The sequence below is a fragment of the Sus scrofa genome, chromosome 3 (assembly GCF_054392235.1).
Source record: "Sus scrofa isolate SSC_HxYL_T2T_F1_AM1 chromosome 3, Sscrofa_HxYL_maternal_Yorkshire_Landrace_v2.0, whole genome shotgun sequence".
In the NCBI taxonomy this organism is placed as follows: domain Eukaryota; kingdom Metazoa; phylum Chordata; class Mammalia; order Artiodactyla; family Suidae; genus Sus; species Sus scrofa.
In genome coordinates, this window is record NC_139385.1 from 99433277 (window position 1) to 99448054 (window position 14778).

Below are 14778 nucleotides of genomic sequence, written 5' to 3' on the forward strand. Positions count from 1 at the left end.
ATTTTAAGCATCAGATAAAATGTATGTTTGGCTGGCTATTCATATTATTCACGCAGGCAATTCTTTTCTGCTTAGGAGCAAGGCCTGTTCTATTTACACATGTAAAAACTAAGGGTAGGTGGAAAGAGTGAACGTCGTCTTTGTACATTAATTATTATCTCTCCAATGACTCTATTGTTAATTTCTTCAGCTACTGTTAAAAAATACATTTCTTTTTTTTTTTTTTTTTGTCTTTTTGCTATTTCTGGGGCCGCTCCTGCGGCATATGGAGACTCCCAGGCTAGGGGTTGAATCGGAGCTGTAGCCACCAGCCTACACCAGAGCCACAGCAACGTGGGATCCGAGCCGCGTCTGCAACCTACACCACAGCTCACGGCAACGCCGGATCCTTAACCCACTGAGCAAGGGCAGGGACCGAACCCGCAACCTCATGGTTCCTAGTCGGATTCGTTAACCACTGCGCCACAACAGGAACTCCAAAAAATACATTTCTTTACTATATTTGATAGAGGGAAGCTATGACCTCCTACATTATTCACAGCTTATCAAAAAGAAGAAACACAATAGCTTCAGTTGTGTTGAAAACCCCCTTTTTGTATTTAAATATCAAATAGGTGTTATACAAATAATAAAATAAAATTTGAGGGGTCTTTTTAGAGCCACACCTGTGGCAGTTGGAAGTTTCCAGGCAAGGTGTCAAATCAGAGTTGCAGCTGCTGTCCTATGCCAAAGCCACAGCAATGCCAGGTCCAAGCTGCAACTGCAATCTATACCACAGCTCACTGCAATACCAGATCCCTTAGTCCACTAAGTAATTCTAGGGATTGAACCTGCATCTTCATGGATACTTAATCTGATGAGCCACAATGGGCACTCCAAACTATTTTTTAATCATAAAATAATTATAGCTTGATGGATACACATCAACAGCTACTTACGAGATATGAGGATTTTAAAAAGCCTCTTAATTACCCCAAATTACTCCCTTTTGCTCCTATGATGTTTAATATTTTAGAGTTAGAAGTTCATTCCTTAAAGGTCTCTAATTCCAGCAGCATGGCAGACTGGGTCAATGCAGTAACCCTCTTATATAGGAATGCTACATTAAACATAAAAGCAAGTGATAACCATAGATGACCTCACACACAGAAAGGAAAAAAAATCTCCGGATACCAGAAACAAAGAGGAAGGGAAAGCCAGAGTGATTAAGTGCGTGAGTCAACTCTGTATCAGCTTGAGGCTAGTGTTATTCTATCGGGAAACAGCAAGTGAATTGGGTTTTAACAACAGGGATAGAAGTTGAAGCCTTGACCTAATGGAGTTAGAAGTTAAATAGTGTATAAAAACAGAACTCTCCATGGGTTGAATTCCCAGGCCTGTAACTTGCATAGGATAGAAATTTAAGCTTACAATACCTGAAATATGAACATAAATATTGGTTAGTAGTAGACCTGCTGATCTGGTGCAAGCCAACAAAACAAAAAATTGCTCTGGGTCACTTGGGAGTCCCATGGGGGGAAAAAAAGCCATCTGAAGATGATCTCATAATAGAAAAAGTTATAAAACACAATTAAATGATCCATAATGAAGAAAAGTCAACAGACACATAGTACACTATTATTTGAAATGACAGAAAGAATGTTTGAATAAGACTCTCTAAAATAGTTAAATAAGTATGTCTAAAATGATTAAAAGAAGTCACTGGAACCACAAAGAACAAAATTCAATGAAAAACAGAATAGGGGGATTTGAAAAAGAGCTAAGGAGAACTTCCAAACTTAAAAAATATAATCATTGGGAGTTCCTGCTGTGGTGTAGCAGGTAAAGGATCTGGGGTCACAGCTGCAGCTCAGATTCAAATCTTGGCCTGGGACCTTCCGTATGCTACAAAGGCAGCAGGGAAGAAAATACATATATATGTGCGCGCGTGCACACACACACACACACACACACACACACACACACACACACACACACTGTATATATATAAAATCATTGGAATTAGAAGCTCAATGGTCAAGTTAACAGCAGATCCAGATAGATGACCTAAGAATTCTATGTATTAGACATGATAAAGTTATCCAGAATGAGGTAGAGGGACAAAGACTTGCAAAATAGAAGTAAGAAATATTGGGATTAGAATGAGAAAGTACAACATATGTCTAATGGGAATTCTACAAGGAGAGAAGGGGAATAAAAAAATTGTGAAAATAGCTGAAAATTTTGCATGACTGATTGAAATGAATCTTTTGATCTAAGAAACACAAGATAAAAAGAAGCCTATGTCTGGCTACATTGCAGTGAAATGGCAAAAGCCTGAGAAAGGAAAAACTGTAAAATAATCATAGAAGAATTAATTCCATTAGCTTTGATTTCCTTCTTAAAAACTGAACTCTAAATATACTCCTGTTTAACTGGTGAAGTGGATACTATGGCTGCATGAAAGAAGTCTTGGTTGAAAAATTCAAACTTAAAATTCATATAGGAACCAAGAAAGAAAAACCCATCATTTCTCAGACTCAATATTATTTTTTTTTTAATTTTTTGCTTTTTAGGGTCGCACTTGTGGCACATGGAAGTTCCTGGGCTAGGGGTCGAATTGGAGCTGCAGCTGCTGGCCTATGCCATAGCTAGGGCAACTCAGGATCCAAGGCGCATCTGTGACCTACACCACATCTCATGGCAATGCTGGATCCTTAACAGCAAGGTCAGGGATTGAACCCACATCCTCACGGATACTAGTCGGGTTTGTTACCACTGAGCCACAATGGGAGCGTCTCAGATCAAATATTCTTGTGACTTCAATAACTGCAGCATAACAGGAGCTTAAATATTTGATTATATTAGAACAAGTCATTCTAATGTAATCAAATACTTTCTTTTTTTTTTTAAGGGCCTCACCTGCGGCATATAGAGGTTCCCAGGCTAGGGCTCAAATCAAGGCCACAGCTACTGGCCTACACCACAGCCACAGCAACTCAGGATCCAAGCCGTGTCTATGGTCTACTGGGCAGCTCACAGCAACACCAGATCCTTAACCCACTCAGCAAGGCCAAGGATCGAACCTGGGTCCTCATGGATCCTAGTCTGGTTCATTAATTGCTGAACCACGAAGGGAACGCCTATAATCAAATACTTCTAAATATTATGCTTTGACAACAGAGATCCATCTTCTTGTCAAAATACCTCCCAGCCCAAATATATCATATACAGAAAAAAAACTAAGGCAGGGAAAGGTATAAAACTAACAACTTGTGGTTTTTGTCCATTACTAATAAGCGGATTTTAAGTAGTGGGCCAATGAGTATATCAATGATATAAATATGTGATTGATAAATATCCCTGCCAATACCTCCACCTTGAGGAGAAAACTCTCTCTTCAGAATATTTTCCATGAAGGGCTACTGCACTTTCTGGGTCCTCCAAGAAGGGAGATAATAATCTGTTTCCTAGAGGGGTCTGATATGAAGCCAATGTCTCCCTCAGGGTCTGACTGAAAGCATACTGGGCTATTATCCTTTGGCAGAGTTTCCTGAGCTCTAAGAGATAAAAAAAAAAAAAAAGCTTGGGTGTTGGTTAGAGAAGACCAAGAACTAACCCCAGACTTTGGGTACTGTCTCCAACGATGAGTGGCCTAGATCTTTGAGAAATTTCAGGTTTTTCAGCTCTCTCACCAAAAGGGGTCTGAACAGTGTTTTCTATGAAACCTCACATAAAATAACAGAAAGAGACTTCATTTCTTTTGCTCGAACAACTCTTTGGATTTTTTTCCAGTTCAGACATCCATTCCCAGGAAATATGACATTACCTGGAATAGCTTTTTGAAATCTTAAAACTAAACATTCATTTTCTTGCATATCCTTTGCTCAGGCTAATTCTTTCATACTGTTGCTGTACCTCATCAGGATCTGCGTTCCTGGATCTCACTACTCCATCAGTCTTCTTCTCTCTTCTTACACTTCAATCAATTTATTTATTTATCTATTTATTTATCTATTTTTTGTTTTTTAGGGCCATACCCATGGCATATGGAGGCTCTCAGGCTAGGGGTCAAATTGGAGCTACTGCCGCTAGCCTACTCCACAGACATGCAGGATCAGAGCCTTCTGCAACCTACACCACAGCTCACAGCAATGCCGTATTCTTAACACATCTGAAAGAGAGCAGGGATCCCTGCAGTCTCATGGTTACTAGTCAGATTCGGTTCCCTTGTGCCACAACAGGAACTCCAGACTTCAACCAATTTATTTTTTTTATTTTTTTATTTTATTTAAAAAATGTTTTAATTAAAGTATAGTTGATGTATAATGTGTCAATTTCTTCTGTACAGCAAAGTGACCCAGTCATACACATATGTTCATTCTTTCTATCATACTGTCTTCCATCATGTTCTATCCCAAACACTGGATATAGTTTCTTTTTTTTTTTTTTTTTTTTTTTTTTTTAATTTTATTTTCCCACTGTACAGCAAGGGGGTCAGGTTATCCTTACATGTATACATTACAATTACAGTTTTTCCCCCACCATTTCTTCTGTTGCAACATGAGTATCTAGACATAGTTCTCAATGCTATTCAGCGGGATCTCCTTGTAAATCTATTCTACGTTGTGACTGATAAGCCCAAGCTCCCGATCCCTCCCACTCCCTCCCCCTCCCATCAGGCAACCACAAGTCTCTTCTCCTGACACCTATGGTCAATTAATCTTTGACAAGGGAGGCAAGAACATCAAATGGGAAAAGGAAAGTCTATTCAGCAAGCATTGCTGGAAAACCTGGACAGCTGTATGCAAAGCAATGAAACTAGAACACACCCTCACACCATGCACAAAAATAAACTCCAAATGGCTGAAAGACTTAAATATACGACAGGACACCACCAAACTCCTAGAAGAAAACATAGGCAAAACACTCTCTGACATCAACATCATGAATATTTTCTCAGGTCAGTCTCCCAAAGCAATAGAAATTAGAGCAAAAATAAACCCATGGGACCTCATCAAACTGAAAAGCTTTTGCACAGCAAAGGAAACCCAAAAGAAAACAGACTTCAACCAATTTAGATGTTAACCATTCTCTTTCAAATATTCTCGACCCCATGATCTCTACTTATTCAATAAGATAATGCAGATAAAGCACAGGCTGAGAGAAGTGCTCAAATAAATGGTAGCTAAAACCACTACCATCACTACCACTAACATACATAACATTCTCTTGCTTCTTTGTCTATCCTATCATACTGGTCTGTACATCATACAATCCTGGACTGCTAACATTACTGGAGAAAATCACTAAATTGTGCAGAGAGATGATGGTAAACTCATGCTTTCATCCTTAACTACCAAACAACTGTTTCTCTAAGTTTTTTGAATTTTGAGACTACTCTAAACCTTCTCCAATCTCCTTCAAATCTCCTATCCACCACCTCCTCTCATCATTCTCCATATCTTGCTTCACAGAAAAGAAAAAAAAAAAAAAAATGGAACCATCAGAAGGAAATCCAACTTCCAGCCACCAAATCTGTAAACCTTTCTGCTTCTGGACCTGTCCTCCCCTGCTTTCCTCTGACAACAGATGGAGAGTATGGTTTACTGCTAAGGGCCAATGACTCCACACTCTCCCACTCTCTGTCATTTTCGCCCACATACCTTCAACCTCTCTCCATTGGCACCTTCTCATCAGTATTTAAATATATCCCACCTTTAAAAATTCCTCTTTTCATTCCAGCTACCTTCCTAGCTTTCTCTGGTTCTCCCCAAACTAATAAAAAAAAAAGTGCTATCCACATTTGCTGTCTCTGTTTATTTACTTCCCATGCATTCTTTGTCATTGTAATCTGGTTTCCATGCCTACATTACATTGAAATTATTCTTATCTGCTTCATTGATAAGTGTAATAAACCCTTATCCTGTCTCATTTCTTTTGACCTCTCAGTCACCTTTGGTATAGTTAATCACTTCCTCCATCTGAAGCATGCTGATTTTTAAAAACCCCACTTTCCTAGAATGCCTACCTTTCACACTGCTTCTTGTGAATATTCTTTGTAAGCTCTTTCCTCTTTCTCTGTCCAGTCCTAGCATTTGGTCAAGGGCTCTATTCTTTTCATACTGTTAAATTAATTAAGTAAGGAACCCATCAGACTAATAAGGCTCTAATGCCTCTGTGGCCTACTTAAGCAAACCAAAATCTGTGTGTAAATGCCTCAAGATTATGAAACTAAACACTAAGGAGAACCAGTCAGAAAGAGCTTCTTTGCTTCTGCACCTTCTCTACATAAGTCTTTCCCCTGGTTCCTGTCAGCACTTCGAACCAACAACTTTTGGTTTCCCACTGCCCAATTCCAATTTTTGTTCTAATAAACTCTTAAATTTTTTAATATGCTTCTGTTTACTTATTTATTGTCTTTTTAGGGCCATACCTGCAGCATATGGAAGTTCCCAGGCTAGGGGTCGAATCAGAGCTGCAGCTGCCAGCCTACCACCACAGCTGCAGCAACGCAGGATCCAGAGCCTTGACTGTGACTTAAACTACAGCTCACAGCAACACCGGATCTTTAACCCACTGACTGGGGTCAGGGATTGAAACTGAGTCCTCATGGATACTAGTCAGATTCATTATCAATGAGCCATAATGGGCACTCCCGCCTGTTTATCTTTTAGCAATACTCTATATCTCATTCCCTCCATTCTACCTATATGCTAATCCATATCCCATTTCAGATGACCCTCCTGATCCATACACCAAAATATTTTTCCATCCTTCAGGCATTCTGCTTCCATAGCTGTTTCTGCTGTGTTCTCTTAATTCAAGGGCTTCACCATATACTGTTTCCTAAGCCAGAAATCTGACATTGTCTTGACTCATTCCCTCTGTTTTACTCTTCATGTCCAGTCAACTACCAAGCGCAGGCATTTCAACGGACATGAGCGCCACCATTAAGTCACATCTCCTTAAAGGGTCCACCAGCTTCCAATTTTATCTGTTCTAATCCATTCTCCACACAAACCCAGAGTGATTCTTCAAAAACATAAATTATATAATGCCTCTTCTATGCTTATCAATTTTCAGCTTCTTGTTGCCTTTAAGATAAAGCTCTAGGAGTTCCTGTCATGGCCTAGCAGAAACAAATCTGACTAGTACCCATGAGGACGCAGGTTCTATCCCTGGTTGGGGTCGGGGATCTGGCATTGCCGTGAGCTGTGGTGTAGGTTGCAGACTTGGCTCAGATCCTGCATTGCTGTGGCTGTAGCATAGGCTGGCAGCTGCAGCTTAGATTCCACCCCTAGCCTGGGAACTTCCATATGGCACCGCAGCTGCTCTAAATAAGACCAAAAAAATAAATAAATAAATAAAAATTTTTAAAAAAGGATAAAGCTCTAAAAACTCCCTAGCATGTCCTTCTCAGTCTCAGTAATTTACTCCCCTCTCTACTAACCGCCTGCAGTCATTCTGAACTTTGAATTCCTGGAATGCAGGCTTGCAGCCTATGCTGCTCCCTCAGCTGAAATATATGTATGTTCCTCTCTCTTCTTTTTCTAATCGGTTCGGCACTTAACCCTTAAGCTCAACGCTACATGTAATTTCTAGGAAACCATCTTAAGTTTCCCAGAAATACAGTGTGAAGTCATCTTTAGGTGTTCCCAAGACATTCTGTACTTATCTAGCAGTATTGTCTTGTAATTGCATATTCTCTAATCAAGAGATCCACGCGATGTAAAGCCCCTGGAGCGCAGAAACCAGGTGCTCTAAAACTTTCCAACTCTAGGGCCTAAAATAAGTGTCTGACACACAGTAGTAGTTCAATTAATATTTGCTGAATGTTGAACTCTTTTCTTTGGAATGAGGGCGGCCAAAAGAATGCCAGAAAGACAAGGGCTTAAAGGGGTCACTAAAAAATCGATAAGCAGCAAGTGGGACGGATAGAGTACCTAGGTTTTTCCATAAACTCGGCATGGGGCACTACGTCGACTGTCTCATCGGAGGCCACGGCGACTAGCGGTTCCTGAGGGCAGCCGCAAGCAGTGCGAGACCCTAGGCGAGGAAGGACAATAACTTGGAATTCGGACTCGATTTCCGGCGGGACAGCCTCGCGCTGGGCCGCTGAGGCCCAGGGGTGGGGGCTCGGAGCCCGGCCCACAGGGAGGAAGGCGCTGCCCGCTGGGCTGCCTCTGCGGCCGCCTCCTCCTCCGACGCCGTCGCCCCTCCCCACCCCGCCCCGCCCCGGAAGTGACTTGAGGCCGGTCCGGAACCTCCGGGCCCGGCGGCTGCAGCGTCACCAGCCGAGCCGGTGCGGAGCGGGCTGAGCGGCCGCTGCCGCCGCCAACGAACCGGGCACCGCGCGGGGGTCAGCAGCGCGCCGGCCAGGGGAGGGGGCCCAGCAATAGGGCAGAGGGTTACGGGCCGCCGGCGGCCGCAGGGCGACGACGACGCGGAGGAGGCGGAGCCCGGAGAGGGGTGGGGGCCGGGGAGGGTTAGGGTGGGAGGGGGTTGGGGGGTTGTCCCTGGGCTCATGGAGCCGGCCGAACGGGCAGGCGGCGGGGATCCCTCGGAACCGGGCGGGCGTCCAAGTCCGAACCCGCGGGGCTTCGTCCCGCAAAAGGAGATCGTCTACAACAAGCTGCTGCCCTACGCCGAGCAGCTGGACGCCGAATCCGACTTGCAGCTGGCCCAGATCAAAAGCAACCTGGGCCGGGCGGTGCAGCTCCAAGAGCTGTGGCCCGGGGGCCTCTTCTGGACTAGGAAACTCTCCACGTAAGTGTTCCAGGGCCTGCGGAACGGACTAGAGGCGAAGGCTTGGTTTGAGGGCGTCCGCGGGAGGCGGGGGGACGGCTCTTTGTGGGCACCGGACCCCTGCACTCTCATCTCTGTCCGGTTAGGGCGGATCGTCTCTGTGCTGTAGTCCCAGGGCCGCGACCGAAGCCTGGGTAGCACTCAAGGTTCCCTAACACTTTCCTGTGGGATCTCCCTGGTCCTCACCAGCCCATTACGTCCTCCGCAGCTGCTTTTCCCCAAGATTTCGTGTTGTTGTCTTCCAACATTCGGGGCCTCAGGGAGCGAGAGGGCTTTGGGCTCCCAGGGGAAAGAGGTGAGCGGTCCCCCAAGGGTCCTTCTTGGACCTTTGCCCACTTCGGGGCGAGTGGAGAAGATTGGTCTTTGGGTGAGCAATTCGACTTTTTCTGGTGTTGCCTTCGATTCTTTCTTCCCCCATGGTCCCTGCCTCTTCCTGTCCTTTATTTCGTGTCTACTAACTTTCTGAATGAGAAAAAGGCCGTAGGGAACTTACGGTTCTGCTTTATTGGGCCTTCTCAGCCTTCGTGGATTTCATTGAAAGGATTGGTTTAAATCAGCCGTCAGCGCATTCTTGAGCTGTGTACTATACGTTAATGTTGAGAATGTTGAGTCTTAGAACCTCGGGAAAGAGTATGTTGCTCCTGTTGTGACATTTCCTTTGGAAATGAGCGGTACTAAGGAAAATAGAGAAGAGAGCTGTCAGGCTGTCCCGGGCGTTATTGGTATCGGGCTTATGTTAATTTTTGAGTTGCTTATAGATTACCTAAATCCGTTTCAGTTCTGTTCTTCTTTTGATACTTTTTGTTGTTGCATAAACTGGCTGCAAACTATATTGCCACTGAAATTTAGAGGAAACCGAGTAAAATACAGTTGGAGGAAGGTTAGAGGCTTAATTTGCTAGATGTGTCTTCACTGTGTCAGAAGAACTTTTTTTTTTTCCAGAAGAACTTTTTTTAAAAAAAATTGTTGCTATATCTTGTTTCATTAACTATACATAAAGTCTGTAGCATTGTATGTTCGTGCTTATGGCTGAGTGGGTGAACACACAAGGCATAAGTCACTTAACCAGTGTTTACCCAAATCTGCTGAGTGAACTGATGATGACTCAGGGTTTTGTAATACAAGTCTTCTCTACAGACTTGTAGAGAAGGATGATTCTTATCTGCCAGTTATTAGGAAGCCTCTGACAAATTTCTCCTCTTCACCTGGCAGTGATATTGGGAATAATTACCCTTTTAATTATAAAACAAAACTGAAACACTTACTTTGCCCTTTTCCGAGAGTAGCCATGAAGTGTCAGGGTTAGCAGTTTTCTTGTTTAGAGTGTAAAGTTTGTGGTGTTAGGATCCATAGGAGACTTGGGGAAAAATAAATGCAACAGGGAGAGGAACCACTTTTGTCAGAACAGAAGACTATTTTATAAATGATTAAAATTCACATGATTTTTCAAGTGAGCCTCCTAGGTTTGTGTTACTTGGACACAATAAAAATATAGTTACTTTATCAGTTCCAGTAATTCCTCATTTTAATCATTTGGATTAGATTTTCCAGAGAATAACTATTTGGGAGGACCCAAACAACTCCTTTGAGATGCACAGTATATAAACATACCAGTGTGTGAACAGGAATCTGATTTAGATTTATTAATTGAGAATCTACTCAGGCATAGCTGAATGCTGTTTTCTGGCATTTTTATTGTTACTAAGCTTGCTTGGCAAATTTGCACCTGAAATTTATTATTTTTGGTTTATTAGGTATGTTTCTTTACCTAGAAAGGGCTAAAATTACAGTGGAGACAGTCCTTGGTGTTTAGGACAAGATTGCAGTTACATCGCTTAATAACCTATGGACTCCAAACCGTTTATATCTAAGTAACAAAGAAGAAATCGTCAGATAGAATTTTATTTTGGAACAGTTGTTAATGATGCAAACTGATTCTTGGGATTGCACCATGAGACATTTTGAACTTGGTGGGACATGTTGTGATCTTGGATGTGTTTTTTTTCTCCTAAGTCACGTTAAGGTGACCTGTTTATAGTTGTGCTTGTTGTTTTTTAAACCTTGTGTGTGTTGCACAAGTTTACATCTAAATGATGCCAAAACATGTGATGATAGCTGTTACCTCAGTAGTGATCATATTATAAGAATGGAAAGTAGTAATGAAAATAAAATTTTAATTTCTCCCAGTAGCTCTGTGCTTGTGGGCAAGCTACCTTAATCATGTGTTTCAGTATGTTCAGAAAGAAAAAGGAAGTTGGACTAAATAATTCCTGAGAAACATTCCTGCTCTGGTATTTTATGATTTTATTTTTTATCCTATAGAGCTTCACATAAGCCACTATGTATCAAGGAGTGTTTGAGCAGTTTGTGAAGCATTGGAAATAGTTCTGGAGTTGAGGTGCATTCCTAAAGAAGACCAGAGTGTAAATGCTGTTCAGAGGCACTGGGACTGGATGTACCAGAGTGTACATCCCTAATCTGGGTGTCACATGGCAGAGTAGGGTTCTGGTCTAGGAGATACTCAGGCACACCCTTTTTAACTTTTTATCTCATTTTGATGGTTATAATTATCTTTCAATCCTTCTCAAGACTTGCAGGTCTCTTTAGCAGACCTCTGTGAAGAAAGGTTATTTCTGTGTATTTTAAAAATTGGCCCTGTGATAAAATACAATCTTTTCTACAGTTTAAAGTATTAGTACTGCTCTTCAGGAGAGATTTTGTGATGTAATACATCAGACCATTTTTTAGAAGCAAGGTAACCAATTAGAGAAAAGAGGCACAAACTATTGGTCCTTGGAAAACAGCAGTCAGGACAGCTCCTGGACACTGAATCAAAGGTACCTGTAAATAACTTGTATGGCCCATGTAGAGAATGAAAGGAATTGATGAAAGGTGATCTTGAAACTTGCTTTTTCTCCCTATCCTTCTGGACTTTTCATGGGAGGAAGTGAGGTCTCCTCAGAAGAGGTATATCTGTATCTAGTGTTGCCAGTGTTAGCATCTTGGTCTTGCTTAACCTCTCTTAGCTTTAGAGTCCTCTTTTGGAGAGTGAGAATGTATAGACTATATAAGTGGTTTTTCAGACTTAAAACTTCGGAGCAGACTGTTTCATAAAAAGCAAAATCTTAAACACAAAATTAAATCATCTATTTCTTTTGTCTTTTAAAGCAGATTTTTCGTTTTAGTTAAGTATGTGGATCAGGAGTATTATGAAGCAAATTTAGATACTTTGTTTCAGTGAAAATGTTATATTCTGTTTTATAATGAAAACAGACTATTTTATAATGAAATGACTATTATACTGAGGAATCATTTCATTTGCTTATTAAACTGTAGCTTCCCTGTCTAATTATTATTAAGAACATTATGTAGCCTTACTGGATAGGGATTGGATTAAACCACTAATTAGATTATACAAAAACTGGAAACTTAAATTTAGTCAAGATATGAGTTATCAAATATACTAACCTCTTCTGTGGAAGTAATATGTGACCACAGGAGGACCCAGTATCTCTGTGTTGGAGAAGAAAAAAATGCTAACCACTGAATCTTAGTTGTCTATTAAGATAATGTACTTTAAAAAGTCGTCTAATATTTGAGTATTGAAATGGTGACATACACAATGAGTATAAGCTTTATTATTTGTAAAAGAATCTTGAACTCTTGATAAATTACCTCATTCATCAGTGAGAACAAGTTAGAGAAAGTAGTAAAGGTCTGTCTTATTAAGTGATGACACTCAAAATGGGATCCAAAATTTTGTAGTAAGAAAGTTGATTTTCCGTAGGGGGGAAAAAAAGTAAATGAATTAAGTGATTTTGGGGGACATAAATTTTTCTGATGAAGTTGCATAATAGCACAGTAATCTTTCACTTTTGATTTTTTTAGAGCAGTTTTAGGTTCAGAACAAAATTGAGCAGAAAGTACAGAGTGTCCACATACCCTCTGTCCCCACACATGCACACATTTGATATTTCATAGCAATGTCAAACATATTTTTTAAAGAATATTGAAGACCCTTCCCATTTTCTAGGGACCTCTCTTACTCCCTTTAAAACACCTTGTCAGTTTTCTCTTCACTGGTTAACTGGCTATTTCTGCAGTAGTCTCATTTGTCATTGACTGTATGTATGATTGTAATGGGAACAGTTTTCTTCCTTCCCTCCTCTTTTTTTCTCCCTCCCTTTTTTTTTGCTTTAATTTTTTTTTTTAATTTTGGAAGATAAACATATATAAGAGAAGAAAGAATAATATAGTGTACCTCAGTGTACTGATCACTCACGTTCAGGAATTTTTCAACTCATGGCCAGTCATGGTCTTACTACCACCACCCCTTCAAACTTTTTTTGGAAACATATTCTTCATTCATAAATGTTTCTAGTATGTATCTGGATACTGCTGTGGCTCGGGTCACTGCTGTGGCATGGGTTTGATCCCAGGCCTGGGAACTTACACATGCCTTGGGTGCAGTCGGGGGTGGTGGTGGGGAACGGCTGAATTCCCGCTGTGGCACAGCGGAAACGAAACCGACCAGTAATCATGAGGTTTCAGGTTCAGTCCCTGGCCTGGCTCAGTGTGTTAAGGATCCCGCGTTGCCGTGAACTGTGGTATAGGTCACAGACGAACTTGGATCCCATGTTGCTGTGGCTGTGGCGTAGGCCAGTGGCTACAGCTCCAATTAGACCCCTAGCCTGGGAACCTCCATAAGCCTCAGGCACAGCCCTAAAAAGCAAAAAACAAAACAAAACAAAAAACCAAAACTCATTTTGACTAGGATGTTTTAATGCTTTGTAATGAGGCAATAAGAGATAAGAGAGTTTTTTAAAAATTAGTAAAATGGTACTATTCATTTTTCTTCTGAGATCTGAATGTATTACTTAAAAGCAATTTCCCCAAGTGCTGTTGATGAAGTCTTATAAAATCATATTGTCTTTGAAATACATGTTCTTAATTGAAGTGAAACAGGCAAATTCTCAGTGTTTTTTAAGAGACACCTATTTACTGGTGAATAAGTACACAACTTCTAAACCAGTTTTTCTCTTGTGGATCTGGGATTATCTTTTTTCTATTAAGTGAGATTTCTTTCTAGAGAATCTCCCTCCCTAACTGCCATTCTTTTAATACAGAATTCAAACCTGTGTTTTCCTCTAACCTTTGTACAAATTTAGACCAAAATGTCATTTGTTCTATGTGAAAAGCAAGCTTAGAACATGGTAATAAAAGCCACAGCAAGCAAACAACAAGAAATACCCTCTGCATTCATTGAGACCAGCCACTGGAACGTTAAAAGCAGCACACACTATAAATATTCCCACTTGGAATCCTGAAGTTGGCTTCTTCTATATTTGGCCTATGTTCAGCATTTCTTCCCTTTTAGTGCATTCTCTCTTGATCCCTTATTCATCCTTTTCTATTCTTTGTGTACATATCTTCCCTTTACTGTGGGCTTTCTTGAAGTGTTTCCCATATTTACCCATCCTTCCCTGCACCCCCAGCATTTAGTGCAGTGGTGTATACATTCATAGCTACTCAGTAATGTTAGAATTAACTTTTTTGTTCTTTGTAAACTAAAGCGTTATGCAATTCTAATGAATTGTTACTTTTACAGTCAAAATGGAGAAAATGAACTTTGGGAGAGATCTATTTTAATACTGGGTTCAAATGAAAGTATATACATAACCAAAGAATTGGAAGGAAGGAGCATTTTGATTAAGGAAGACAGCGGGTATGTTTCATAACCTAAACACAAGAGGATGTGGGGGAAAGGGGTTTAACAAAGATTATTAGAGAAGAAAGCAGATTGTATTGGTTGCATCAGGGAGTTTGAGACTCATTTAAAAATAAACCTAGTGAGTTCTCTTGAGGCTTTTCGGATTAAGGATCTGGCCTTGTCACTGCTGTGATGTAGGTTGGATTCCTGGCTGGGGAACTTCCATGTGCCACGGGTGTGGCCAAAAAAAAAGTAAATAAATAAACCTATAATTATTATGA

General features: G+C 40.9%; 2 protein-coding genes across 4 annotated transcripts in view; one reads left to right on the top strand and one right to left on the bottom strand.

Annotated features, from left to right (window-relative positions):
• Positions 1-8508, bottom strand: part of LOC146404800 (uncharacterized) — a 112702-nt gene extending 104194 nt beyond the window's left edge. Inside the window, exons 1-2 of the mRNA XM_085020126.1 lie at positions 8306-8508; positions 7926-8261 (exon numbers count right to left, since the gene is read on the bottom strand). Coding sequence (XP_084876252.1) covers positions 7926-8261; positions 8306-8508 — 539 coding nt within the window. The remainder of the gene's footprint in view (positions 1-7925; positions 8262-8305) is intronic.
• The window catches only part of PSME4 (proteasome activator subunit 4), a 105112-nt gene continuing 98811 nt past the window's right edge, over positions 8478-14778 (top strand). For all 3 annotated transcript variants that reach the window (XR_014841957.1, XM_085019296.1, XM_003125150.7), the window contains exon 1: positions 8478-8748. Coding sequence is in view for 1 of the 3 variants with exons in the window: in XM_003125150.7 (XP_003125198.5) it covers positions 8507-8748 (242 nt within the window). In the remaining 2 variants the exon portion in view is untranslated. The remainder of the gene's footprint in view (positions 8749-14778) is intronic.